The sequence below is a fragment of the Aphelocoma coerulescens genome, chromosome 18 (genome assembly GCF_041296385.1).
Source record: "Aphelocoma coerulescens isolate FSJ_1873_10779 chromosome 18, UR_Acoe_1.0, whole genome shotgun sequence".
In the NCBI taxonomy this organism is placed as follows: domain Eukaryota; kingdom Metazoa; phylum Chordata; class Aves; order Passeriformes; family Corvidae; genus Aphelocoma; species Aphelocoma coerulescens.
In genome coordinates, this window is record NC_091031.1 from 2,589,834 (window position 1) to 2,617,599 (window position 27,766).

General features: G+C 51.9%; 1 protein-coding gene and 1 long non-coding RNA gene across 2 annotated transcripts; one reads left to right on the forward strand and one right to left on the reverse strand.

Annotated features, from left to right (window-relative positions):
* Positions 1 to 686: 686 nt before the first annotated feature.
* LOC138119944 (uncharacterized) lies at positions 687 to 9,380 on the reverse strand. The gene is made up of 5 exons (XR_011155682.1): positions 9,301 to 9,380; positions 8,608 to 8,765; positions 4,269 to 4,350; positions 3,705 to 3,818; positions 687 to 2,368 (listed from the first exon to the last, which is right to left on the reverse strand). It is a non-coding gene; the product is annotated as an uncharacterized lncRNA (long non-coding RNA).
* On the forward strand, positions 7,350 to 27,760 carry WIPI1 (WD repeat domain, phosphoinositide interacting 1). Its single transcript, XM_069032265.1, has 13 exons — positions 7,350 to 7,468; positions 9,350 to 9,432; positions 10,655 to 10,824; positions 14,381 to 14,477; positions 17,852 to 17,949; positions 18,957 to 19,049; positions 19,293 to 19,363; positions 20,030 to 20,137; positions 20,523 to 20,687; positions 20,826 to 20,933; positions 22,265 to 22,386; positions 23,094 to 23,194; positions 27,231 to 27,760. The coding sequence occupies exons 1-13, from the start codon at positions 7,407 to 7,409 to the stop codon at positions 27,276 to 27,278; spliced, it is 1,326 nt and encodes a 441-aa protein (XP_068888366.1). The 5' UTR covers positions 7,350 to 7,406; the 3' UTR covers positions 27,279 to 27,760.
* The last annotated feature ends 6 nt before the right edge of the window (positions 27,761 to 27,766 follow it).

The window sequence follows — 27,766 nt, forward strand, 5'->3', positions numbered from 1 at the left end:
CCATCTAATTAAACATTCCTGAGTAAATAACTCGCATTACCGTCAGCGCTATTCCCACAACTTTCATCTCAAACAACTTTATGCATCAGTTTCTCATGGAGCAATCTGCTGCCCAGGGCTGTGGCTGCTGGAGAGCAGAGGAGAGCTCAGGGGGAAAGCGTGTGTGAGCCAAGGTGGGAAATAAGAGCATAGACGTCACCTACCCCTGCTGTGTGCGTGGAACAGAAAGAGCTGCTTGAAAGGTACGTCAGTGACAGCCAAATTAACAGTGCCTGTGGGGAGCTGGGGTGCTGCACAGGGGCTGCCAGGGCTTCTACTGAAGGTACCACCCAACTTAGGACCATGTTCTGTGAGGTGCCACCATCCTGGAGCAGCCTCTGGGGTTGAAACCAAATGAATCAAACGAGTGGCAGATTGCAGCAGCCAATGGTTATGTCACACACACAGAGTTTTAGGTGTTAAATCATGCCATGCCCATCACCCTTGAGGTACAAATGGGGTTTCAAAGAGGCAGAGCACAACCCGGAACACTCCTGATCAGTGTGGCTGCAGTGTGTGCACTGTCTTGGGGTGGGGTGAGTGGGGAATGAAGACATTTTAGTGGCACACAAATATTTAATCTACAAACAGAAGCTGCCATTAACCCAAACAGCCGTGGAATTAATACCTGCGAGCTCACTGTGGACCATGACATGTCAGAGGTAGAGTTCACACTGTGTCCTTTAGGCTTGGCTCCTTGTATTTTATTTAAGCTTTAACTAGCACTGAAAATAACCATCTCTTGCTGCTGCATACCTTGGCTCACTGCACCACACAGTGATTCATACGAAGATCCATAGATTAGAAACCAAAACACACAAAAATGTATTCTCATTTAACAATAGATTATTTGAGGACTTCTGGGTCCCTGGCCAAGCTCTGGAATTGACTGTAGGAGCTTGACAGCTTTCAATGTGACACCCCAGTGTACCTGCATGCAGGGACAGAAGGACACTTGTCACCCAGCAATGCACAGTGTTTGCCAGGGAGTCTGAGCCTCTGGATGAGTTTCACAGTGTAAAATCTGTGATTTTGCCACATGAAAGCTGATAAAAAAACAGAGCAAGGAATTGATAGGATCCAAAAACGGTCTGAAAGACAGCTCTTTAACTTCCTGCTCTGACCCCACCATGACTCATGGGCTATAAACCCCTGTGGACCCTGAGAGGTGGCATATGGAGGCTTTGGTCTGGCTGCACATCAGCTGTGTGCAGTGGTCCCCAGTGCAGAACCAGTTTGCTATGGGCAGATCCCAAACCATTTCCATATGTTACTTTGAAGAAGAAAATGACTGGTAAGACTCAAAACAGAGGAACCAAGAGCCAAGAAAAAAATGCCCCGAAGTGCCCAGATCTAACAGATAGACCAGTCAGGGAGTCCATGTCCATCTGCCAGACACGCCTGCTGCAGCACAGCCCTTCAGACTCCCAGCGTGGTTCCCAGCTGGAAGGCTCCCAACACCCAAGGGGCAACACTGGGAACATTTTACTTCCTGAGTCAGTGCTAAAGAGCTCGGCGGGAGGGAGGCTGTGATTATCAGAGCTATGTCACACAGCTCTCCTGTGTTGGCTTAACCACAGGCTCCATGGCATTTTGAAAAAGCCAGGATACCCTGGTTAAATTCTGACACTGATAATGGTGCTCTTCCTGCCACCCAGCCAGGTTGAACTTGAACTCAGCGTCCTCTTTTCTGACCTAGGGAGGTCTGTCCGAGATCAGTGATTAACCTCTACCTCAACTGCAGGGCAAGAAGCCTCTAAGCACCCTCCTGACAATATTTATTGGGAACTCCTTGCTCAGGTGTCTGTGCACAAGCACTTCAAGGACTCTCCCTCTCCTCAACTGCAGGTGAGGACAGGGATTAACGCAGTGGGAAACAGTTCCAGGGCAGGGTTAGGCTGCCCCACAAAAACTGGGAGATAGAAAACAGCACCTGAAGGGGGGCAAAAAAAGCCCCTGCAAGGCTCATGTCTCCAGAGAGAAGGAAGGTGATGGGAGAGCAGCAGGTCTGTGCCTCCTGCAGTTTAGATGTGAACAGGCTTTGTTCTGCACCATTAACTTTATACAACCTCTGGGCAGCCTCAGCAGTTCATGAACTGGCCAAGCATCTGCAAATGTGATTCTTGACTTTGAGATCTCTCTGACGCAAACCAAATTAAAGAGCATTGAGATAGTGTGCAGCTACTGCCGACTTCTTTTCCGGGAATGCCTGTGAAATACTCCCTGTGTTTCTTTTGTAACAGAATGTAAATACCCCCACTGAAAAGAATCCTCAGTTCTTGAGCTTTTCACATAGTCTGGGGAGAGTATCATCTGAGACACAGTTCTCCTGCAAGATAAATGAGCACATAAAAGCATTCAAAACAGTCATTTGCTTATGTGCTTTTCTCTGAAAGCAGGTGGCAAAGTAAACACATTGGTCAGATCCACTCTCCTTGGTCTGGACTGACATCCAAACAATGTCTGGACCGACATCTAACAAACTGGCTAGATCAAGCCATTTCTGAGGCAAGTTGCTGCCTCCCTCCCCCCAAGATAATAGAGCATTTTCCCAGATGGAAGAAACCCACTTGAAAAACAAAAGGTCTTTGAAATGTCAGCTCAGGCTTGCTTGGCCCGCCCTGTGTGCCCACAGGAAAACGATAGAGCCTTTTTTCATTCTCCAGCTGTAACACTTACATCTGAAGCAGCAAGATGATTAAAAGATGCAGCTCTAGTTTTGTGCTCTCCTACTGATTTCCAGCCTCTCCTGTGGAAGTCACTTAGCCTCGCTCCATCTCCAGCACAATGAGGATAAAAGTACTTTCTGGGCTGAGGGTGAATCCAAGCTCATGAGAGGTTTGCATGCTCCAGTAATGGGGATCAGTAATTGAACTGCTTGAACAAACTCCAGCCAGTCACAGGAAAACTGATCCAGTGTGGCTGGTGGAAGAAGTCAGGAAGCTGCATGGACATGGATGGAGGCTCCCTGGGCTCTGTGGGCACCACGGTGCTGTGGACAGTGTAGGTGCTGCCCTGCATTCTCTGTCTGAACTCTGCCGTTAATGCATTTATTACACCAACGTTTTGTGCCACTTCTCCTCCAAACCCCTCCTTGTCTCTTCTAGCATGAAAGAGGAGAAAGGTCATAAATCTTCTGTGCTAAGAGCTTGGGCAGTGAGCCTGCCTCTCCCAAAGTTCTCTCTTCACAGCTGCTGCCTGCTCTGGTCGCACCAGGCTGTGTGGGAACCTGACGTTCCTCTGGTTGACGGGACCTCCACGTGTTCTCAGTCTCCCTCTCACAATGCAACTTGTTCTGATCTCTCACGTCAGAACATTTTTTGATCTTTAGATAATTACAGAGGAATTACAATTAGTGCTGTATCCAAGAGTTAAAGGGAAGGCAAAAGTTTCTCTTTCCCCATTCCAGTTTTGACCCTTTTGCTCTCTGTAGTACAAGCCTTATGATTCTCAGCTGAAAACACTCCAAGACTTTAAAGAGTCCAGTGTACACCCCAAAGAGACAGGAAGATGAGCCACCCTTGGCCTGTGTCGCTCCTGTGAGCAGTGTCAGGCCTCCAGTGAGATAATCCATGACCAGGGCAAGTGTGATGTCCTAATGCTACTTAGGGAAACAGGGTATTTGCCAGAGCAAGGACAAGATAAGGAGCATTAATCCAACTTACAAGGAAATGCAACATCCAGTTGCGAGCTCTCCCCTGACCCCATCACAGCACGTCTGCAAGGGCTGCTTCCAAGCACAGTTCCCTCCCTGGGAGGATCTGGGACAGGGTCAGCACCTGAAACCGAAAAGGAACAAGTACCAAAAGCAAAGCTCACAAAGCCTTGCTGACATCCAGCCCGGCTGTGGAGTCTGCCATGACTGCTCCTGTCCTTCCCTTGTCCTGGCTGATGCCAGTGCCAGCATACAGCTCTCAGGGTCTCTCTCCATGAATCTTTCCCAATTTCTGTACCCTAAACACAGGGCAATGAGACTTCCATGTGCACATGGCACACACACCTCCACTGTGTTCTCCTTCCCCTCCTCACATCACGTTAGAATCTGTCCAGACAATTTAGAAAGACAAGCCAGTCTGCTGGTGACTGTCACAAATGTGTTCTGTCCATTTTTACTTTCCCACATTTTTATATTTGATACAGGAAGCATGATATATTTAAAAAAAAAAAAAAAAAAAAAAAGAGAGAGAGAGAAAAAAAGTGTTGGAAATGATGACTTCTGTAGTACCTACATCTTGTGACCAGGATTCTTCCAAACTCAGAATGGCCTCTGACAATCAATGCAGCTCTCTGCTTTCTTCTGTTTTCCATGGCCTAAGAGGAAAAATCTCCCTATCAGCCCTGACAGAAACCACCAGTAACTCATCAGAGCACGAGGAGAGTGCAGGTATAAAATGCACTTTCCCTTCCCCAGCATTCTCTTAGCAGGGCTGTTCGACTCTCTCTGACGTCAGTGCTCCTTCCTGCGGGTGGAGGTGCAGGTAATCCATTGGATAATCCACAGAGCAGGATTTAGCAAGCCCGGTGCGGAGGCACGGCTGTGTGTGATGTGATGCTGGCCCGGCCCAAGGCTGTGAGCAGCCTGCTGGGGGCACCAGATGGCAGCATTTATTCTGTCTGAGATCCTAAACCAGCCGGCACCGGCACTTCAGTGCTGGACACTTCATGTATTAAAGCCCCTAAAGGTCGGGCTGCAGCCCCTTCTTGCTCCTCCACCTGCACGATACACTCGGCAAGGGTAACAAAAAAGAGCAAAGCAGTGTCTGTGCCACCTCTTCCACAGGAAAAAGTGGTTTCCTTGCTCTGAGGAACACTTGCTCTCCTTACTACACATTCACCTTTTCCCTTTTTCTCCCTGCCTATTCTTCTCCTGCAAGGCTCAACAGGTTTCTGGTTATCAGGAATTCCGGTGAAGGATATAAAGATGTTTAACAGATTTAGCTCTGCCAAGAACTCTTTTTTTCCTCCTGTAGCAGATTTAAAATACCAGATCTATCAGTGGGAGCAGGCTTTTATCTGAGAGGGAAGAACTTAGCTGGAATTTAAACTCTGAGCCAGGAAAAGCCTAAAAGCTCTCAAAAATTATGGAACTCTTCCCACGTGGAATGGCAGCATGCAGGATGCCATGGCTGGGAGAGGCCCTTCTGGGCACAGCACTGGTTTCCCAGCTTCTTCACCTCTGTTTCCTCTTTAAGGCTTCAGTACAAACACCCAGGGTGGAGATCACAAACCAACATCCCTCACACCATGTTTTCTGCACTGGAAAACATTTAAGATCAAATGGTCACACTCTGGACTGGGTTTAGAGTTAATGACTGAGTTGAGGTTGTTACTGTCAATAGTTACTGCAGTCACAGGATTGTCAGGAAAGGGAGGCCAATTCCTGATATATTCTTCCCAGCAAACACACGCATCAGCACAAGGACTGTCCTTCTGGTGTCTGGCAGGGCTCTCTGCTGTCCTTGCCAGACCATTTTCCCCAGGTGTGACATATACTCATATCCCAAGAAATATCTTGGGATTTAACTACTACCCTCATTACCACCTCCCTCCAAAGCTGTGTTCCTGAAAAATCACTTTGGCTATTTCTTTGTTTGAGACACCTCATTTCTTTACCAGAAAGACTCACAGTTTCCACACAGAGCACCGCAGCTTCTATTTCACACCCAGCACCCAACTGCTGCAATGTTCCAGAGCACAGATCCTGAGACTTCCAAGGGCTCTGTGAGGCTGGGCTTCACCAACACACAGCAGCTTTTCCAGCCTGAGGAGCAGCTTGCCCTGATCTTACATCCATCGTGGTGATATGGCTGGACTCAACCTGCTCCAAAGGCCACCAGTGCTTTTCACGCTGTAGCAGAGGACAAGAACTCCCTGTTTCTCCCACCTCTACTGATTAAACAGTCATTGCAGGCAGTGAGCTCAAAGGAGGATTGACCAACATGGTTGCATCAGTCAAGCTGCAAAAATAATTGTGTTACCCAAGTCTTGGGTGCTTTATCAAGGTTTCATTTTAAAACCATGGTGATTGCCCAAGCAGCAAACATCCAGCTGTAGCCATTGCTCAGAAAACGTTTTTTTGGGTTTTTTTTTAAACACTAGGCACTGTCTCCCTGGTTTTGTTTGTTGGAGGGCTTTGTTTTGTTTTTAAACTTTTTCCTGCTCCACAACCCCATTTCCTGTCTGACATCCCTGTTTCAAAATCGAACTATGCTGGTCCACAGGGACAATTTCAGGACATTCAAAAACAGCTTTTCTGTTTCATATTTGGGTTTTATTAGAACTTCCTACTAGGCCCCTTGGAAAAGAGGATGTTTCCCCTCCAGACATGATGTCTTTAAAATTATACCCCTGCGGTGTCACTCAGGTGCTTTGTGTCCTAGGGATGATCCACCATCCACCTCCCTCAAAAACGGTGTTTTGAAGATGTGTGTTTTCCTACTTCCTCCCCAAAATCAATCATCTTCACAGTTGCAGGTTTCAAACTCCCTCACAAGGGAATATTACGGACACTCCAAGGCCCACACGCTACAAAGGGGGATTAATCCAGACAGATATGTGTCCACATGGAATCTGCCTCATGGAGATGGTATTGCATGTGGCTCTTTTTCCAAAAGTCCTGTGGTGCACATCAAGTGATCTGGGGCCAATGACTTCAGCACTCACATGAGGATTACTCATCTAATTAGGGGGTTTGTAGGCTCTGCCCCTGCGTTTCTGTGCACTGGTAATGTCATTGCACTGACTCCTGGAATATTTGTCATTTAGCGACTGCCTCAGGGGTTTGTTTTCCTTTGTGTTTTCCCTGGTAGATTTGACCCTCCCCCCCAAGGCAGCAGCGATGTTAAGCACAGGAATCATGCACAAATGCCGTTAGGTTTAGGGTGCCAATGCTGTAAAGAGGGAAAAACAACTCTCCAAAGCACTGTTTAGCCGAGGAAGTGGAGAGGCGGGCTGACTCGTTTTCCGGTCAGCGGTATCACCGCGGTATCACCACGGTGTCACCATCACTTTTCCCCACCCCATCCCCTCGCCCATGCCTTGCCTAAGGCCACCCCAGGCCCCTGCAGCAGCCCCCTGTCGCTGTCCCGCCGCGGCAGCACCGCTCCGGCCGCGCTCCCCAACATCTGCCCGCGCCCGTCTGATGCAACCACAACATCACCACGTGGCCACTCGCAGCTGTTCCGCGCCGCCAGCCAATGGGAGGCGGTTCCGCAGCCCCGGGGGGCGGGACCGCCCCGCCCGCCCCTCTCCGATAGGTCGCTCCGCGCGTCCAACAGCGGCGAGCGAGCCAATGGGAGGCGGCACCGCCCGTGCGGCGGCGGAGCGGGGCCGGGCGCCCGCAGCGGCCGAGGCGCCGCGCCCGCTCCATGGAGGCCGCGGCCGAGGCCCCCGCGGCGCTCAGCTGCTTCTCCTACAACCAGGACTGCACGTAAGCGGGGCGGGCGCCGCGGGGCGGGGGGCGACGGCGGCCGGGCGGCGCCGGGCGGGCTTGGTCCGGCCCCGCGGCCCGGAGCGGGGCGGGTCCCAGCGCCCCCGTGGCGCTACAGGTCCCCACAGGGATGGCCCCCGTAGAACCCCCCCTTCACCGACACACACACACACGCACGGGCCGTGGTGCTTCATCCCCACCGCCGCGGCCCCGGCCCCGCCGGGCACAGCCAGCTGTCGGTGAACACCCGCCACGGCCCCCGGCTGCGTCCCGGCGAGCCCGAGGGAGGCAAATTCAGAGCGACCGCCGGGCTTTGCCTCCCCCGCAGCTCGGGAAGCGTTTGGGGATGGCCAGAGCCGCGGCGTTCTCCCCGGGCTTTGTCTGTTGAGCGCTGTGTGGCCACTTCGGAGGTGACTGGCGTTGCCCAGGGCTACCAAACCGCCCCGGGAGGCTCTTGGTGGGCAGCCCGTGCCAGAGCACCGCCCCACCTCGGGATAACGCCCGCGTTCCTTGGAGCCTCTCAGCCTCACACCCTTGCTAACCTGTGGTTTACCTGCTTCAATTTATTTAAGAACCGTTTCCAAGCGGGACACCAGAAACCTCCCGAAGCAGCGAGCCACACACGGATGTGGCAGCCGTAGCCTGGAGCCAGGATCGGCCCAGATCGTGGGGAACGAGATAAGAATCAGAGATAAGAGCCTCACACCTGGAAATGCCGTTTCCTTTGCAGCCCTGCTTTGCATTAGTATGCCCAAACAAAGGGTGCTTTGAGGGACGTGGATGTGCTGCTGACGTGAACCTGCTGGTCACTGCCGCCAGCACAAACGCTGTGCGTTGCTATTATGGGCTGGCTGCTAGTTTAAGACCTAGATATTGCTGCTTGCTACATCTGGAACTGGGCAGAGACAGCACTTGACAGGACTCTGCCCACTACCCTTAGCAGTGAGAGCAAAGGTTCCACAGCCCAGATAAGTCACTGTGTCAGTGCAGCTGGATCAGCCCTGGCTTAGGAAACAGCTCCTTCTGTGTCCCACGGGTCCTGTCTGCAGATCCTCCCAGGAAGATCTGTACCTCTTTGTTCCTCCAGCAGCCACAGGGCCGTATGAGAGGATGAGTTTGCTGTCTCAGAGGGTACTTGCCTTCTGTAGGTTGCAACAGCCTCCAATGGAAAACTGAATTCCTGAGTTGGTTACTCTGTGTTATTTAGGTTGGAAACTGAAGTTGTGCCTTCAGAGACTGCTGTGCCAGGAACTTCTCATTTCTTCTATGTCAGGCTTTAGCCCCAGCCAGCTCCTCACTCAGTGAGGTGGAAAGAGAACCAAGAGGGTAAAAGTAAGAAAATGCACAGGCTGAGATAAAGGCAGTTTAATAATTACAGCAAAAGCCACACATGCAAGCAGAGCAGAACAAGGAATTCATTCCCCACTTCCCATGGCAGGCAGGGGCTCAGCCATCCCCAGGACAGCAGGGCTGCATCACACACAGCAGGGAGGCCAAAGGCCATCACTCCAAATGTCCTCCCCTTCCTCTTTATCCACTGAGCCTGACACTGCATGGCCTGGGATGTCCCTGGGTCAGTTGGGGTCAGCTGTCCTGGCTGTGTCCCTTCCCAGCTCCTTGTGCCTCCCCAGCCTCCACACTGGAGGGGTGAGGAGCAGAAAAGGCTTTGACTCTGTGTAAGCACAGCTCAGCAGTAACAAAAACATCCCCGTGTTACCAACCCTGTGCTCAGCACAGACCTCAAACACAGCTCCATACAAGCTAATGTGGAAAAAAACCCCCCATCCTGGTCAAAACCAGTGCACCATCCCTGCAGGGACTTCTGCTATCACCTGGAGGCCTTCAGCTCAGAACTATCAGGCTTTTGCTTTCTCTTTGCAGCTCCCTGGCAATTGGAACCACAACTGGATACAGACTTTTCTCCTTAAGTTCTGTGGAGCAACTGGACCAGGTCCATGAAAGCAGTAAGTCTCCTGTTTCCCTGGGGAGGAATATGAACCAGCAGTGCTTTCAGCTGGTGGGAATCCTTCACCTTTGTTAGAGCCCAGCTTCTTTTCCCCTGCTGTCACCCTGACAGCAGCAGTTTGTGCTGCAGCCTAGCATTCAGAGGCAATTTCCCTCTAGAATGTTTCAGGTACATGGGCAGGAGCCCACAGGCTTCCAGCACAGCTGCTGGATAACTCCCAGGCTTTTAATCCAGTGTGGTATTTATGAGCAAGATGTTTTTAACAGGTTTTCCATGTAAAGAGGGTCATTCCCAGCAGGCCTGCAGCTCTTAGCTGTGCTCACAGCAGCATGCAACACACACTTAACAGCCCAAAACAAGCCTGGCCTCATGGAACACAGACTCCAGGCTGCTTCAGGCCAGAAGTGCTTCAGCTGAGATGCACTGAAGATAACACTTCCCAGCTGGATGTGTTCATCCCTCTCCAGTGGCTACAGAAGGAGCCTCAGCAATCAGACACAGCTGCCTCATCTGGAGCAGGGTCCAGGCTCCTTTCCCAGAGTCAGGCAAAGGGAAGCAGGTGACACACTCAGGGTGATAGGCTGAGGCACAACCAGTCCCACATGACAACTGTGAGGCAGCCTTTGTTCCTCCAACACAGCCCAGGCCAAACTGAGCATCACTCAGGGCTGGGCACACTGGAGATTGCAGTCCCTGGGGATTTAGGTGCAGGGCCACAGGACCATTGCACTGGTGCCTTCTCCATACAGCAAGAGTCATCCCAGGCACACCAGCCACTGTTTGCTTCCCCAGGGAGGCTGGGAGAAACCAGACACCACATACAAGAAACACTGAGCCACAGCCAACTCACACCTCACCTCAGTAAAGCCTTCACACTCCCTGACCAAATGGAGGGAGCTCCTCCCTTTATATCCCCTTCGAAAGGATCAAGGGCAGCTGGAGAGCCCGAGGATTAGCTTCAGCTGGGCCCTGCCCAGGAGAGAGAGGCACAGCAGCACTGTCAAAGAGAACTGTCTTCATTTCAGCCTTCAGGGGAAGGTTCTTTAACCCCTTCCTGCTCTGACCTAATTACTTTGTGCCAGGCATGAGCAATTTTTCTTAGAAACAGATGTTGAACACCTTAGCACTGAGCCTTCCAACCCGATCCCCTCTTGAGCTGAGTCTTGTTGCTTCAGTCAAACCAAGCTAAAGGCTCTGCCTTGCTCTCCCTGTGTGCCCAGATGAAATCCCAGATGTTTACATCGTGGAGCGCCTGTTCTCCAGCAGCCTTGTGGTTGTGGTCAGCCATGCCAAGCCACAGCAAATGAATGTCTACCACTTCAAGAAAGGGACAGAGATCTGCAACTACAGCTATTCCAGTCACATCCTGTCCATCCGGCTGAACCGGCAGGTGAGAGGGGTTATCCAGAGTTATCCCACTCTGGCTCTTTGCTGCTGTTGCCTTTCCAGCCGGGACCATCCTGGGGAGGTTTGCAGGGGGACTGTGAGTGGGATTGGAGGGGTGGGTGCCTGTCCTCTCCTCCCAGCCCCACACAAGAGGCCCCTCACAGGAGCAGGAGGGCTGTGGGTGTCATCTGCCACCACTGTTTCCTTGAGGAAAATGAAGCCAAGGCCTTGTTTTGGTGGCAGATACCCAAAGGCTTTTTGTCATCTGCCCTCATGCCTGTTCAGGGGACAGCTCTGCCAAAAAAACACCTTTTCATCTTCCTCCTTCCCTTGGATTCCACATCCTGACTTCAGGCCCACATCTGCCATCTTGGTTGTAAATGAGACCTTCAGAGTTGGTTACAAAAATCCAGGAGTAACTTGAACTCTGTGGATAAGGCAAAAAGCTGCTTTCCAAGTACTGCCAGCAGCCTTGTTTTGGTTTTCAAGGTATAAAATCCACTCAGGCCACTTAGAATGAGGCTTTTAGAGTGTTATTCTCTGAACTGACACAGCCTCATGCAGCCCTGAGCTCTTTTGGAGGATTTTAAGTCATCTTTTTGTCCATAATTATTTTCCAAGTATATGCCCTAAGAGGCAGAGGACATTTTACAATGAAGAAATAAGCAGTCTGGGTAATTGTATATAATCAGCCTCTCCTCAGTTAGCAACAGTGAGACCTGCAGTGGGTCTCTCTGGGTTGAGCTTCCAGTAAAGCTGTCTTTGACCAGGAGTTCCTGTACTACAATTAAATCTGTCCTAAATTGATTTTTTTCACTTAAGCTTACAGTGAAACTGGCAAAAGAGAGACTTCCTTTGAATTGCAGATAGATGTGTGTGTGTGTAAAAATAAACAGGGAGGTTCTGCTGAGCAGCTCTGGGAGATCAGTGTGAATAAAATAAGTTCAGGCTACTCCCCGTGTGCTGCTCTGGAGCTGCCTGAGGGTGATGCACAGTCCCAGTTTCTTGGCTGCATTATGAGCTTGGGTTCAAATCCTGGGCTGAGCTCATCCTCTGGCTGTGCCCCAGACACACCTGGAGGGATTTGAAGATGCTGCAGATGTTTAGAAACACAGAATCATGGAGTCATTTAGGCAGGAAAAGACCAATAAGACCATCAAGTCCAGCCATTCCCCAGCACTGCCAAGGCCACCACTAAACCCTGTCCCCCAGTGCCGCATCCACACATCTTTTAAATCCCTCCAGGGATGGTGATCCCACCACTGCCCTGGACAGCCTGTTCAATGCTTAATAACCCTTTCCATGAAGAACTTTTTCCTAAAGTCCAATCTAAACCTTCCCAGTTTGGGTAGGTTGAAGAGAAATCATTGTTTCAATCTACATTCAAGATTTCAACTGGCCATCATGATTGTCCATGTGACACTTGAACTCTTACCTGGGCTGCTGTAGGAAAGCTGTAACTCCATTGGAAGTTCACAGAAGGACGAATCCCAGACAAGGCATTAACGCAGGAAGATGGTGACAAATTAACCAGGAACAGGTCTCAAACAAATGGTGCATGTTTCAATTTGATCTCTCTGTGAGAAAGTCCTCACTGTGCAAACAAGCAAATCCCTCAGTTGTTGTTGTTGTGGGAATTCTGAGTTCCAAGCTTCATGATAACTCTGAAGTGTGTTAAGGTAAATCCTGATTTGTCTCAAAGTGGGGAATCAGATTGTGCTGTGAGACTGCTGGGAAGCTCCTGGGTTCTCATTCACTGCTGAAGACCTGCTGAGCTCTTTGGAGAAGTTTGAGGTGTTTATCTGGCTGTGTCCAAACCCATTTCAGCCCCCAAATACAGCTCAGTCATCTGACCTGATCCATGTGAAACTAAAGAACAAGCTGGTGAGCAGTAACATTTTGGACAATTAGCAGTGCCATGACCCTGTGTAGCAATCACAGCACCAGCACCTTCTCTGAGGCTCTGTCTGTGTGCACAGTGAGGATAAACTCCATCCCACTGACCCTCCCCTGGCCACAGGGCTGCACAGAGGGCAGCAGAGGTGAACCAGCCCTCTCCAGCTCATGCTCAGCTTGTCCAGACCTCCTTTGCCTCTTTGCCTCCCAAACTTTCCTGGATTTTGTCCCTGTGGGTGCCAGCATCTCTGGCTGCTGCTTTGCCATCATCTGGAAACCTCTCTTCACCTGGACATCAAGAGCAGCCCGTTCTGGGAAAGCACATGGTGGCTTTGCCCAAATCAGCTGTATAAATATTCCTCTGCTTGCAAGTGGATGGCTCTTACTGTAGAAAAGGCAAAGTCTTCCTGGAAATGCAAAATGGCTCTGACACAGCCCCAGATGCTGTGGTTAGCAGGAATAGAAGTGGGAAAGAGTTTGATCTGAGAGTAATGGTGGAGCAAGGCAGAGATTTTTAATGTGGGTGTTTCAAGTTAGTGACTAAGCTCCACATTTAGATACTAAATAAGTGGCCTCATTTCTAAAGAGGTGGAGGCTTCCTGTACATGGATTCGGGTGCTCCAGCTGGGATGGATGGGGTCTGGGCTTAGGCTTTTATTGGGATGTTTTCAGTGCCTCTGGACACTTGACGCTAAGGGAGGTGGAGCTGTGCACTTGCTGGGCTTACAAAGCACAGCCCTTCAACCAGACCCGAAGCCTGGTCCCAAAAAAAGCCTCTGTGCAAAAAGCCTCCGTGGTGACACATAGGGATCTTGACCAAGCTGAGACATAAAGCTGAGTGTCCACAGTGGCCCAGTGCTTAGGGTACAACATCAGGCTTTCCTTTTCCTTTCTGCCTTTCCTCCCCATGGCTTGGCTGCTCCTCATGGCTGGGTGGATGTCCCTGACGGGGTCAGCAGAAGAGGTACAAGCACCTGAACATGGGAAATCCCAGCCCCTCAGCCAAGATGGTGCAAGGGTGACTGTCTCTGAACAAATTTGTCTCAGCTCTGTGTTCGTGCAGTTCTGCAGGGCACATAAAGCTGAGTCTTCCCTGCTGACACCAAATGGGAAAAGGAACATTGTTGTGCTGGACAGATGCATGAAGTTTAGCAGCAGTGGCAGGCCCAGAACCTCCGTGTTCTCTCCCAAATCAGGAAGAAGTCAGGGCAAAGGGCCTGTGTTCCCAGCTGGAGGCACACTGACCAGCAGGACTGCAGCCTCTCTGCTGCCAGGTCTTTGTGATCAAAAAGTAATTTGTTATGAACTGCAAAGGAAAGTTGGGGGAGGGATAGATGGCAATCAAGGCCCGTGGTGGGGTGTAACTCTGATGGGTCTTCCTGTTCCTGGGGATGTGGAAGATGTAGAGGAGCAGAGAAGTCACGATGTTTTATCTTCTCTCTAAAGCAAGACTAGATGCAAAAACTCTCAAAACAAGAGTCATACAAACCCAAGTGTGAGAGGGGATGGAGAAGCAGAAGAGATCACGTTTCTGTTGCATTTCAGTGTGTGGGAAGCGCCTGTTGAGTTTGTTTGACAGTGAAGGTTTGGGCTTGGGAAGTGTGGGAGCAGCAGCCAGAGGCACTGCTGGTGAGGTTCTGTGCATGTCCCCTGTGTCCTTGCAGAGGCTGGTGGTCTGCCTGGAAGAGTCGATTTACATCCATAACATCAAGGACATGAAGCTTTTGAAGACTATTTTGGACACACCTCCCAACGCGACAGGTGAGCATGGGAGAGCTGTGAAACTGAACTTTGTAGAGCCACAGCATTGTGTTAGAATTTAAACCAGCATATGGCTTTTGTAGCCTAATCCAGCGCTGGGAGGCCAGAAATGCATGGCGGCCGTCAGTCAGGCTTGGAGAATCTCAGAATAAGCTGAGTTGGAAGGGACCCACAAGGGTCCCTGAGTCCAGCTCTTTCCCCGCACAGCACCATCCCAACAATCCCACCCTGTGCCCAGAGTATTGTCCAAACTCTCCTTGAGCTCTGTCAGGCCTCGTGCTGTGACCCAGCTCTGTCCTGAGCAAAACCCTGCCCTGTGTGGAGCAAACCCCTGCTCAGTCCAGAGCAGATGCATCAAAGGAGAGCAGAGATGGGCAGCGGGTCTGACTTGCCCTTGGGGTCAGCTCCAAGGTGATCACCGGAGGCAGAACACAGAGCCAGGCCCAGCACCGATCCCTGCCAGGGAGTTCCCAGCCACCTGATGTTCTTCTGTGCAGGCTGCAAACGCGAGGGGCAGGGCAGGTGGCTGCAGCACAGATCCTGTGTGTGTGGCACAGGGTGAATCCGGCTTTCCTGCTGCTGGGAGAGGAGCTATTTTTAGCAGCAGAGAGGGAAGCTTGGCTGGGTGCCCACGTTGCTGTGCTGTCCTGCTCGGGCTGCAGCATCTCTTCATGGCTGGGTGCTCGGGAAGTTGCTGATGTGCTCACGCTTGGCCTCGGGGCTTTCAAGGGATGCTCTTCCAGCAGTTCCCCTGACCTACTTCAGGTCTCACCAGATGGGCTCTCTGTGTGGATTAAACATGCTAAACGCTGCAAATATAATTAAAGTTTAAAACCTTCCCCAGAAGGCCTGGCAGCAGGATGGGCAGGGATACTAAGGCCTGGAGCTGTTCTACAGAGGGGCTGGAGGATCAGGTCATGGTTTAAGAGCAGCAGCAATCAGCCAGGACAGGACTGGGATGCTGCAGATCACAGGCTTCATATGGGCTTAGTGTTTTAAACCCCTTTTACTGCAGCAGCTGCCATTGAAATGAGCTGAGTGACAAGTGCAGTGCCCCTGTTGTCCCTGGGCCATCTGCTTTGGTCCCAAGCTTGACCCCGAGGACAGTGTGTCCAGTAGGTCAGGGCAGTCCAGTCTCACTGCTCTTTGTGCAACTTGTTTAGGAGTGGGGATCTGTGCTGGGGGATGTAGGAGCACATGGAAAATGTGCCACCCCCCTGAAGTGTGTACCCTGGGCACGGTGACACCAGCACAGGCAGGACCAGGGTTTGCTGCAGCCACACTGGCCAGTCACAGTGAGATCTCTGGCTGTTCATGGCCAGCACCTGGCTCCTGCTCCAGCCTCCTCCACGTAGGAGAGGAAAATACCCATGGTGTCCAAATCAGTTGTTTTTCATGTTATTCATGTCAGGGGCAGGATTTGAACCAAGGAGGTCATAGTGCTTGTGGTGACACGTGTGCCATGAGGGCACATCTTGGGAATGACTGCAGCTTTGGAAACCACCTCATGTGGCTCCCCCCAAGCCCTGGATGTGCCTGGACCTGCTGGCCTGAGGGCAAGACCAGGCTTCCGGGACACAGTAACATTTTTCCATGCTGCTCAAGGAAGCCACCTGTGACGTGGCACTCCCAGAGATGCCATCCTGAGCAGTGCCAGCCTGCCTCTTCCCTCCTGAGCCCACCACTGCGAGCACCAACCCTCATTATGGCTGGGGGGCTGCTGATGGGAGAGGAGCATCTTCAAAGGCTGCCCGTGGCCCTGTGATCCTTGTTCTTTGAGTGTCCCTGAGGTCAGCCCAGTACACTCACATCTGTGTTTTCCCCTGGCCTGGTTTCCCTGCCGCTTCTCCCGGCCAGAGGAGCAGAGGGAGCGGGTGACTCACCCCGGCGCTCAGAGCTCGCTTTGTTTAGCTCCAGCCTTCCCTGATCCTCTCTGAAAGGGCTGTACTGATCCCCCCCATGCTGCCTGGGCCGGGGGTTCACCATCCAGAGAAGGCAGGATGCTCATCCCAGCAGCGGAGTCTCTGGGCTATCTTTGCCTTTCTCTATCCCTCCCTCTTTAATTGCCTTTTAATTGCCTGCACTTTGCACACACGGCACAATTTGCCGTGCTCCTCATGCCTCTCCTGGTGCACCATCCTTGGCGTGATGTGCATGCCTCTGGATGGATGGGGAGCGGATCCCTGGGGCCTCTGGCTGATCCTGCAGCTCCTGGCTCCGCTGCGGTCTCTTTGTTTGGTTATAAACAATGACCTAAAACGAGAGCTCCGGCCGATCCTTCCCCGCTGCTGCTGGGCGGGGGCCAGGGCCGTGTCCTGACACGGGGCTTGCACAGCCCGACACGTCCGTGTGTCTACGTGCGGTGTGTGGCTGTCCTGCTGGCCTCTTCGGGGACCATGGCAGCGTCCCCCGTGCCTTTAACCCCGCGACTTCCTCCGCACGTGGGATTAGGTGGGACCCCCGCCGCGGGTCAGGAAGCTCAGGTCGTGCTGGAGCCTGGAGTCGGGTTTGGGAGGGCTGCGAGTGCAAGGATGTGGGGCAGGAAGCGAGCGAGGCACGTTTCGTATGTGACAAGATTCACCGGGCTGGATCCTCAGCCAGCAGCAGGAAGAGATGCTCTTTTCCGAGGTCACCTGGGGGACAAGCGGATGGATGTACCCACACACGTATCCATCCATCCATCCATCCATCCATCCATCCATCCATCCATCCCTGTCTCATCCTGTAATTCCTGCCCGCTTTGAAAGGAGCATTTGGGAACCTTTGTGCTCACGTTGGCACAAACCCAGATGGGTCTTACGGGGATGAATTCCCCCTGTGCTTAAAATTTCGCTACATTCAAGTTCCTTGTCCACCGGAAACTCCCTGTACAGCTGGCGCATTTCCTTTGTCTTTCTCTGCTTCCCTTTTCCATTCCGAGCAGAAGGAAATGGCATTGCCTTCAGCCAGGATGCAACGGGGCTGCACCCACGCCGTGCTGCTCCTCTGAGCTTCCAACCCGGCACCTACACCCTGTGCACATCTGGACGTGTCCAGATGTGTCTGGACAGGAGTGCTGTCAGCCCTCCGACCGACACGTCCTTCGCTGTTTCATGCACCTACTGCTGCCTTCTCCAGGGAGATAATGCAGGGGGAAAGCCCAGAGCGTGCTGAAGAGCTGGATCTGGGTTCCTTGTGCTCGGGGACCGGGGAGGGTGGCAGGGCACAGCCGCCGTTCTGTCCCGTACCAGCAGATGTCCCCACGGCCGAGGCATTCCCAGCGCTCCGCGCCGGGCCCGGGCAGCCCCAGAATGAGCCGGAGCCTGAACCCCCGCCGTGCCCCGCTCTGTCCTCCCCCCCGCTCAGCCTCAGCCGTGTCCCTGTCCCCCTGCCAGGTCTGTGTGCTCTCTCCATCAACCACGCCAACTCCTACTTGGCTTATCCCGGCAGCGCGACCAGCGGAGAGATCGCGCTTTACGACGGAAATACTTTGGTAAGTGCGAAGCTCAGCCTTTGGATACCGTCAGGGGCTGAAAACAAACAGAGCCACAGCAAAGCCAACGGGGCCCTTGGGAAGGATGAATAAATACACTCCACAGAGCTGGAGTGCAAGGGAATTGCCTGGGAGGTACATCTGGACGTATCCCCTTGCTTGGAATAGACAGCTCTGAGATCAGGGCACGCATCTCCCAGCACAGGATATTCGGGGAAACGTGACCCACTGCCCTGCAGCCCAAGGGCCACTGCCAGGCTGACACTGGGGTTGCTACGGGAGCGTCAGCAGCGTATCCCATGGGAGTGATGTGACCAGCATGGGTCGGGGGGGTTGGAGCTGCTCCAGGCACAGCGCAGGACCCGGAGCAGCCGCTTTGCCGCACTGTGGGCTGGAAGGGATGCCGGATCCAAAGTCACAGAGAGGGCAAAGTGTCCAAAGTCCTCTTAGGAAATCTGTCCCTGGCTGGATGCAGGGTCATGATTATCTGCTGTTTATGCCAGGGCTTTGGGTTACATAAGGCTGGTGGCTCTGTATGTACAGTGGGAGCTGAGGATCTGCAGCAGGGGAGGAGCAGAGCACAGGGAAAATGCTGCTGCTGCAAGAGGTGCTCTGAGGGCTGGGGCTCCCTGCAGGTGGTGTCACTGCAGCAGGACTTGCTGTGCAGCACAGAGTTTCAGGGAAGCCCACTCTCATCCTGGCAAAGAAGTGCCAGGTCTTGGAGAGGGTGCAGGCACAATCCCGAACCCTGGAGAGGTGGGAAGCTGAGGTTCTCTGCCCCTGAGGTGCACGTTCTGTAATCACAGTGGCCGTAGTAGGTGGGGAATGAACTCAAGGCAGGGCAGAGATAAACTGCTGAGGTTGTTGAAGGGATACCATCAGCACAGGATGATCCCATGAATCCATATCAGCAGGTCTGGATAGGGTGCGAGGCAGGAATGCCCTGCCCTCACACAGCCCAAGGACCAGCTTGTCCCTTTGCACTTGTGTTACCTTGTGCCCTACAGAAAACCGCCTGCACCATTCCTGCCCACGACGGGCCTCTGGCTGCTCTCGCCTTCAACTCCACCGGCTCCAAGTTGGCCAGTGCTTCTGAAAAAGTGAGTGAGTGTGGCTGCAAGTACCTTCCCTCTGCCCAGGGCTGCATCAGCACCCCTGAGCTGCTCCTTAAATACAGCCAGCACAGAGGGACTGCTGGCTGATCAGTGTATCGGGATCAGACTGAGCCCAGCTAGCAAACAGGAGGAGCCTTTGCACATCCTGAGTTTCCTGGGTGTGTCAGGGAAAGGGCTCGGGCTCCTTGGCCTGCTCCTACGTGATATTTCCATTTGCATTTTTTGCAGGGCACAGTCATCCGTGTATTTTCCATTCCTGGGGGGCAAAAACTCTATGAATTCCGGCGAGGGATGAAAAGGTCAGTTAATTCTTCTGGCAGTGACACATACACAGAGGGCTCCCGGAGCCGAAATGTAAACACAGGGACACAGGGCAACATCAGATCCTGGTGGCTTTGGCATCTTTTGCAGAAGGAAAACAAGAGCAAACGTATCAGCTCGAAATGTCACTGTGCCAGGCTGTGCCCAGCTCAGTGATTCCCTTCAGTGTGTCACAGAGCAGGGAAGAGACATGGGGTCACTCCATTTACTCTGTCCTTTCTTTTTTCTTATTTGAAATAATGAAGTCCCCAAAATTGTCAGAGACCTCATTCCTGCTGAACCCGTGCAGGAGATGCTGTTTGTATCCCACTGTTCAGCACTTTGGATATCCTCCCTGGTCTCTGCAGCAGCAGAAGCTGCAATGAGACTGGCACAGATGTTCCCTCCACAGGCAGCTCTGTGAGCAAGGACATTTCCACCTCTCTGGCTGTTTGTCACTAGCTCGAGGCTACCCCCAGCCCTGCTGAACAAAGGGATTAAGGAATTGCTCAGTGAGCCCACAGGCTCAGCAGCAGCTGTGCAGGATGATCCTCACCATGGATGGGTTTCATTCCTCCCCATCCACTTCCCCGTGAGCCAAACCCAGCAGTTCCCCTTGCATGAATTGCCATGGAGTGACCAGTCTTGTCCTTGCTCGGCTCTAGATATGTGAACATCAGCTCCCTGGTGTTCAGCATGGATTCCCAGTTCCTCTGTGCTTCCAGCAACACGGAGACCGTGCACATCTTCAAACTGGAGCATCTCACAGACAGGTGAGGGATTAGCCTGGCTTAACCTGCCTGGCCCAGGGCTGTCTTTGCTTCAAAGGTCTGTGTTTACTCAGCTGCTCCCCATGTCCTCACCATGTACTCTCCATGACCAGTACCAGCTGCAGAGTGTCTTTGTGTCCTGAGGGACTCACTCCTTGGAACAGCCACACACTGCACCCCTACTGTCAGGCTCTCTGGGCCTCTCTGGGTTTATGAGGTGCCACTGTCCCCTGCCTTCTCCCTGTGCTTCCAGCCACACTGGTGCACAATTTACAGGTGCTCCAAAAAACCCTTCACCTGTGTGAGATGAGGATCATTTGGTCTGTCCCTGATGTTTTGTCACCCTGATCATGGTAACCCCACTGACACTGCTTTGTGACCCCCTCAGCCGGCCAGAGGAGCCTCCAACCTGGAGTGGTTACATGGGAAAGATGTTCCAGGCTGCTACCAACTACCTCCCTGCCCAGGTGTCGGGCATGATGAGCCAGGACCGAGCCTTTGCCACCGTCCGGCTGAACATCTCCGGACAAAGGAACATCTGTGCCCTCTCCACGTATGTACTGACCCTACTGACCTCTGCCCCCTGGGCCAGGCCAGCCTTCTCTCATGCCCCTGCCTCAGAGCACATGGTGTGAGTGCTGCTGTGTCTGTGTGTGTGAGGTTTTTGGCCTCAGGATGCTTTTCCCACCAGGATTCAGAAGCTGCCTCGGCTGTTGGTGACGACATCAGATGGACATCTCTACATCTATAACCTGGACCCGCAGGATGGAGGGGAGTGTGTCTTAATTAAGAATCACAGGTAACTCTTCCTCCTCTCACACCTCATACAGAGGCTGATCTTTCAAAAAATGAAAGGAAATCTCACCTGGCAGCACAAAACGGAGCTGTAGGAGCAAGAAAGTTAGAACTGAATTTGTGATTTGAGCTGCCTGAGCTGACAGATGTGGGTGGGAAGCAGGGACACAGGGGTTTTTGCAGCAGAAACCAGAGACCTCTCAGATGCCATGGGTGCTGTGGGACATGCCAGCTTAGACTGGGCAGGCTGTGCCTTAGGAGGTGCCCCCACAGCAGAGCTCTGACCACTGTGGTGGCAGGAGAGCAGAGCACCTTCTCCAGATTGGAGTGGGTGCTGGAGAGCTTGCTGGGGGTAGCATGGTGTGAAGTGACACTGTGAGCTCTGTAAACAAAAGCCCAGTGCCAAAGCAGAGGAATTTCTTCATGGAAGGGGTTGTTAAGCGTTGGACAGGCTGCCCAGGGAGGTGGTGGGGTCACCATTCTTGGAGTTGTTCAAGGAACAACTGGATGTGGCCATCAGTGCTCTGGTCTGAGTGACAAGCTGGTGGTGATCAGTCAAAGGTTGGGCTCGAAGATCCTAGAGGTCTTTTCCAACCAAAATCATTCTGGGATTCTGTGGAAACAGAGCCTCCCCCGCCGCTGTTCAGTCCATATGCAAATCCCATTAAGCACGTAACCCCCCCGCACACATCTGGGCTGCTTGGCTCCAGATGTGAAGCCTTTGGGGTGGGGTGAGATGTAACATGTGCTCCGGGCTGGGAGGTGGCTGCCAGCCAGGAAAGTGCCAGCAGCTTTTGGAAAAGCCACAAAACAAAAGCACTTCAAAGCTGCGCTGTCCAGCGCGCGCCGCCCGCAGCCCCCAGCCTCGTCATGTGGGCTCCTCTGTGCATCAGAGGGCTGAAAAGGGCCCTTGGGTCATGAGTTACATTACATAATACGGTATCTCTGCTCAAACTCCATCCTAAACTAGCCAGGGCTGCTTTTCCCATCTAGTCTGCTCCTGTTGGAAGCCCTTCGGAGCCCCCTCTGTGATTAGAAACACTGTTTGCCTTTGTAACCTAAAGCTTTTGTGGTCAATCTGTTCCCTTCTGTTCCTGTGCCAGCATTGTCCTCCAGCCGAAGTGGTGCTTTCCCTATCTCCTTCTTCACCCCCTGCTTTCCTTGTGGAGCACAATGCTCCCCTGTCCACAGCACTGCTGGGGCTGCTGCATGCAGGGATGGGGATGGGTGATGTGTTTCGAGGAGATGTGGATGCATGGGCTTGTCTTAGCTGGAGCTGGGGAGGAACAGGGATCAGGACGAACTCTTCTCCCCTCTCTTGATCTCTACCATTAGTCTGCTTGGCTCAGGAAAGATGGAGGAGAACAAAGAAAATGACCTTCAGCCTCCAGTACCTCAATCTTATGCAGCAACTGTAGCCAGACAAAGTACAGTGCCTTCAACTTCAACCATGCCAGGTAAGCACCACATCTGCCCTTCCTTGGGCAGAAGCCACAAAACCACCTGGGGCAAAGTGGAAAGTGTCCCACATTCCAAGGGTTCATCCAGGATCACCTCGTGTGCACTGCACACTGGGGCAGCAGGACTTTGGAGCTCACCTGGTTCATCCCCTGCCACAGAAATAGGCCAGGAGTTTTCTGCTCTGCTACCTGGGCCCCTGTGCCAGCTCTGCTCCCTGTGCAGTGCTGTGCCACAGACAGGGCAGAGCAGGAACCACTGTTTGTCAGGCAGCAGCTGCTGCCAGGTGGTTTCCAGGAGTTGCTTCTGTGGGTATAGAAGTCAGGGCTCACTGTTCTGCGGTGAGATTGCCTCAGAGTCTCTGAAGCTGGTACACTTTGCACTAAAGTGCTGCAGGAAAAGACTGGGTGACTCTCTCATTATATTCCCGAGTCTAAGATCCACATACAAATGTAGATCTTACTCTGAAATTGGTGCTTAGGTTCATGGCAGGAGGAGGAAAGCTGCTGCCACAGGAGATGACCGTGTAGTTCATCCATAATCCATAGTGTCCATGGAGACACCTTCCTCTTCCTTACTCCATGAGCTCTGCCAGGAAGCCAGAGGAAGCAGCTCAGTGCTAAAAAGGTGGTAACAGTGTCTGCTGCCTGTTGCAGCCTCCTCCCATCCCTTCCTGCAGTAACACTTTGTGTTTTCCCCTGTCCAGGTTACTCGGAGGACGGCGGAGCCCTGCGGGGGGAGGTTATCCCGGAGCATGAGTTTGCAACTGGCCCAGTCTGTCTGGACGATGAGAATGAGTTTCCTCCTGTGAGCATTCGGGACCCCTAAACCTGCAGTGCAGCCCTCATGCTAAGAAGGGAGTAGGAACCTCTCCCAGAAGAGATTCCATTGCCCCCTCCTAGTCCCAGCTCACTGTGAAGCCTAAAATAACTGAATGGGTTCTAGGGACAGTGCCAGGAAAATGCCACCCCCACTAAACAGCAGCTGGGGATGGGGCAGAAATGATCAAACCTAAGTAGAGATAGATCTGAACAAACTTGCTGAATGGTGTTCAGATCCAGAGCTAACCTCTGTGCCTTGAGCAGATTTCTAATATTACCAGGAATAGTTTTAATTGGAACAATTTAGAAATAAAAACTTAATACCCCGTTGCATTTTCAGTCAGTTGTATTAGTTCATGGAATGCAACTGGAACATACCTGAACCTCACCAGTCTCTTCATTTCCAAGCTAACTGAGAAGGAAACTCGTTTTCCAAGCACGAAGATGAAAGAAATAACAGAGTTTTAAACCATTTTATGATTTTTATATGGCACTTTCTCAGTTACCGTTGGAAGGAGCTAGTGGATTTTTCAATCTAACTTCAGCCTGGCAGTGTCTTTCCAGCTCCTTTTCCTATTCCACACTCATTTATTAAGTGTCTAACCCCTAATTGGACAAATGTTGGTCTGTGCTATGATCTGGTTGTAATCAGTGGTGTCTTCATAGCAGTAATGCAGCAGAACATTGTAATGGATTTCAGGTTGCAGCCTTGGCAGGCTTTTGGAATTCCTTACTTCATTTTTACATATCCTGCTGCTGGAGTTTTGCCTGAAAAGGAGGAAGTACAAACCTTATCCCAGGATTCGTTCCATGTGCTGAGCTGACCTCTGTGAGGCACCTTCCTCTGAGCTGATGCAAAGTGTTACTTAGATAAAAGGAGACTGGCTCATGACTCCCTTTGAGCCAACACCACCTGAACCCAGCTCAACTCACACAACCCTCCCTCAGATTATTCCTTTCCTTACCTGTAACGTTCCCTGCTGCAAACTGGGAGCAGGAATTTCCCAGTGGTCCAGCTCCATTATTGAAGGATATTTAAAATGTCTCCCTCTGTGTGCCCACGGAGAAGGTGATGGCCCAGGCCCCTGGAAGGAGCAGCAGGGACAGAGAGAAACCCTTTGTTTCTTTCTGCTAAACCTGCTCTTGAACTCGTGGTTTGGGGACAAGCAAATGCCAGCACGCAGGAATCACGCTGCTCCTGAGTGAGGCTTCCTGCTGGGACTGTGCTGGATGAAAGCAGCCCCAAACCCCTGCTGTACCACAGCAGGTGCTTTGTGAAATGAACTTTGATCCCTCCAAATCCTGTCATTAACCTGACAGAGCCGTGACATGTGTATTGTTAGGGAGGAGGCGGTGTGGGAAGGGAAGGCGCTTTCCAAAAATATTCCCTGATAACGGTGGCTGAGCAAATGGAGCTTCCAGATAAAACTCCTGCTCTTGGGTTTGGGGTTTGCCCCTCACAGTGGGAGCACTCAGGATGTTTGGATGCTCTGGATTTCACTGAACTTGGCTGTTTTCTCAGCACTTGAGCTCTTCAGTCTCAGTGAAGGGGGTTTCAGGCATCGGTCACTCCTGTGTGGAGAAGGAGGGAGAGAAAACCTGACCTTATCCAACAAAAATGTTTTGACAGCGTTCGGCTTTGCGGAAACATGGGAAGGGTTTTGTTTGTTTTCCAGTGTGCAACAAAAAGACATTTAAAAACCTCAAAACTTGTGACAAAATGGAATATTCACCCACAGCCCACGGTATGGCTTTGAACTCAGACATGGTTCTGGAGAAACAGCAGTGCTCAAACCCCACAGTTTCTCCCCATTTGAAACCTCTTGTCTTCCCTTAACCTCAAGCAAGACTTCAGAGGCTCAGCTGTTAAAGAGTGAGGAAAAACAGTTTCAGCCTGACATAAAATCTGTCAAACACTGCCTGTTCATTAAGTGGAAGGAGGGACAGATCAGAGAAGAGATGAGAAGCCCAAGGAGGACTCATAAAAAGTGGCCTCACAAGAGGGAACGTGGATGTTGCTGCTGCTGGTGCCAGGATTGCGGAAGGATCCCGCGGCAAGAGGTTAAACCAGTTCAGTGACAACTCCTGCGTGGATGGGGTGCATTAAACACTCCCAAGTCACTGCTGATCTTGGGCAGGGAGGACTCAGGTGTTACTGAGGGGGACAGGGGGCTGAAGCCGTGGGTGCCGTGCTGGATGTGCCAGGAGGAGGCTGCAGAGTCCTCACCCTGCGGGATCAGAAGGTTTTACAGGGTGGGAAGAGCAAACCCAGCTCTGGCTGCAAAACTGTGGCAGTTTGGGCTGTTTTCTGGTCACCTGCCTGAGAAACCACCCCTGCTTTGTGGGTGTAGCAGGGAGTGAGGTTTCCAGTGGTGCCGGGAGCTGCTGGGGTGTGTTTTGGGCCAGGCAGGGCACTGCAGTTTTGGGGTAGTGCTGTGAGGTTTGGCAGAAGAAATCCTACAGGATTCTGCAAGCAGCACGGTCTGTGTGCACCTGAGGAGTGCAGCCAAGGGATCTTCCCAAAACTTCTGGGATTCAGTAGGAAAGGTGATTTCTTCCAGCAGGTTGGTCAGTGCTTTTCCAGGTACAGCTGATCCATCCTGCACTTGGCTGCAGGGCCCAGAGGGGAAGGCTTTATCAGGGGAGCCATTTCATTAAGTCAAGTGAGACTGCACGCAGCAATCAGCTCTTCTAAGGCAGCTTCCCCTCACTGATAATCCATCACTCTTTAAAACCAACTCCTTCCCACTGGTTTTTGGCTGCTCCAAAACGGTTTGGGCAGTTTTCTGTGCTGCCAAAGGATGCTGCTGCCTGTAGAAGGGAGAAAATTGGGGGGATCTACAACAGGGCAGAAATCATGGAGGGCAGAAATCATGGGGTCCACACGCCCCTCTGCTGCCCCAGACCACAGATCTTGATACAAGGAACCAGGCTGCAGATACATCTCTGGCTCCGTGGAACCAATATTGGCCCAGATGTCTCCTGGCTGTTCGCTGGATGGTGTTTCCCTCATTCTGTGGCATGGATATGAACACTAATTATTTTAAGTGATTATTTTTCAACAGCTGGCTGTTAGCAGAGGAAAGGCCACAGGTTTTCCAGTGAGGCTCTACTTGTAATTATGTTTCATAGGGGATGAGTGAGTTTGGCAGAACCTGGCTCCTGCACTTGCAGCTCAGACTGGCATTTTGGGCAGCTGGGGCTTGCGGGATTAGGCTCAGCTTATCAGTACATTATCTGAGGTCCCTTGGGAGTTGTGCCATCCAGTGTCAATGCTTGTGCCTGGAAACCTGGCAGTGATGGTCCTGCAGCTCATGGAGACAGACCTGGGAGGAGGAGCTGGCAGAGACCCTCTACAGCAGGAGCTGTGGGGCTCACATCCCTCCCAGCTCAGATCTGGTGAAGCTGAAGCTGGGAAAGATCTGTGCCAGGGCTGCCCATGCCTCATCCAGGAGCAGGGGCACATTTTACCCGGGGTCTCCATGGCAGGAGTAGCGAATGGGAGGTGAATCAGGGTGCTGCTGCTGCCTGTTCTTCTCTGCTCCTGCTTTACTCTTTCACTCAGAGGCTTTGCTGGTGTTTAGGCTGGGCTTTGCCTCCCCTAATCCTGTCTAATACGTTGGAGTTTAACTCTGGGGTCCATCCAGAGACCCTGGAGTGACACAGGGATGCCCAGCACACACTTTTCCCTCCAGCCATGCCAGAGCTGAGCTTTTTGGGAGCACTTAGTGAGGCAAATGCACTTCACCCCAAATGACTGCACTCCCCCAAAGCCTGGCTGTGCTCAGCCCAGTGCCAGCCAGAGGCCACACTTACCACTGAGCCAGATGGTTCCTGTTCCCAGGACGGTAAATTTGGGGAGGGGGAGAGCAAATAAATAAACCTCTCACCAATCTGCCTTTGAGTGGAAAGGAAAACACTGCGGGACGTCCCTCCCCCTGCTCCTCCCGTGTGCGTAAAACCAACTGGAAACGCTCCCTGGTGCTGGGAAAAGTAAGGCCCTTCTGTTTTGATTTTGGTAGATAATCTTGTGCCGTGGAGGTCAGCCGGGCAAGGCGAAGAGGTCGTGAGGAGAAGCAAAACATCCACGCTTAGGACAGCTGCTGGGAGGTGCTTTGGAAAAGCCAGGAGTTTCGAAGAACAGATCTGTGAGTCCCCGAGATGAGAAAAAAAATAGAAATCCAAGGTGGGCCACACTTTTTCCTCTGTGTAAGTGAACAGCTGGCCCCTGTTTCAATTTGTGTCTGGGTGGGGTGTCAATGTACTGTATGCACATGGCTCTATTTAACAAACTCTATGTTAGAACCACAGTATAAATGCTAATTTAATCAGATTTGTATGTAACCAGAATTTTATATACCCATTTGTCCCTTTTCTAATTTATGCTGTTTTATGTGTATAAATGTACTTACAGGAAGAGATATTAAACTTATGTCTTTGTACAGTGTATACAGACTATTTTAACCCAGGCAAAGTATTTTTGCAGTGATATTAGAGAAGATGCCATTTGCTATGTTGAAAGACAGAATAAAGTCACAGTTTGTCCCTGGCAGCTCCT

Excerpts from the sequence above, each read along its gene's own strand:
- WIPI1 (XM_069032265.1), top strand. The coding sequence starts at position 7,407 with ATGGAGGCCGCGGCCGAGGCCCCCGCGGCGCTCAGCTGCTTCTCCTAC. Across the intron at positions 19,050-19,292 it reads TGGCCAGTGCTTCTGAAAAA|GGCACAGTCATCCGTGTATT; the intron begins GTGAGTGAGTGT and ends CATTTTTTGCAG. Across the intron at positions 20,688-20,825 it reads AACATCTGTGCCCTCTCCAC|GATTCAGAAGCTGCCTCGGC; the intron begins GTATGTACTGAC and ends TTTTCCCACCAG.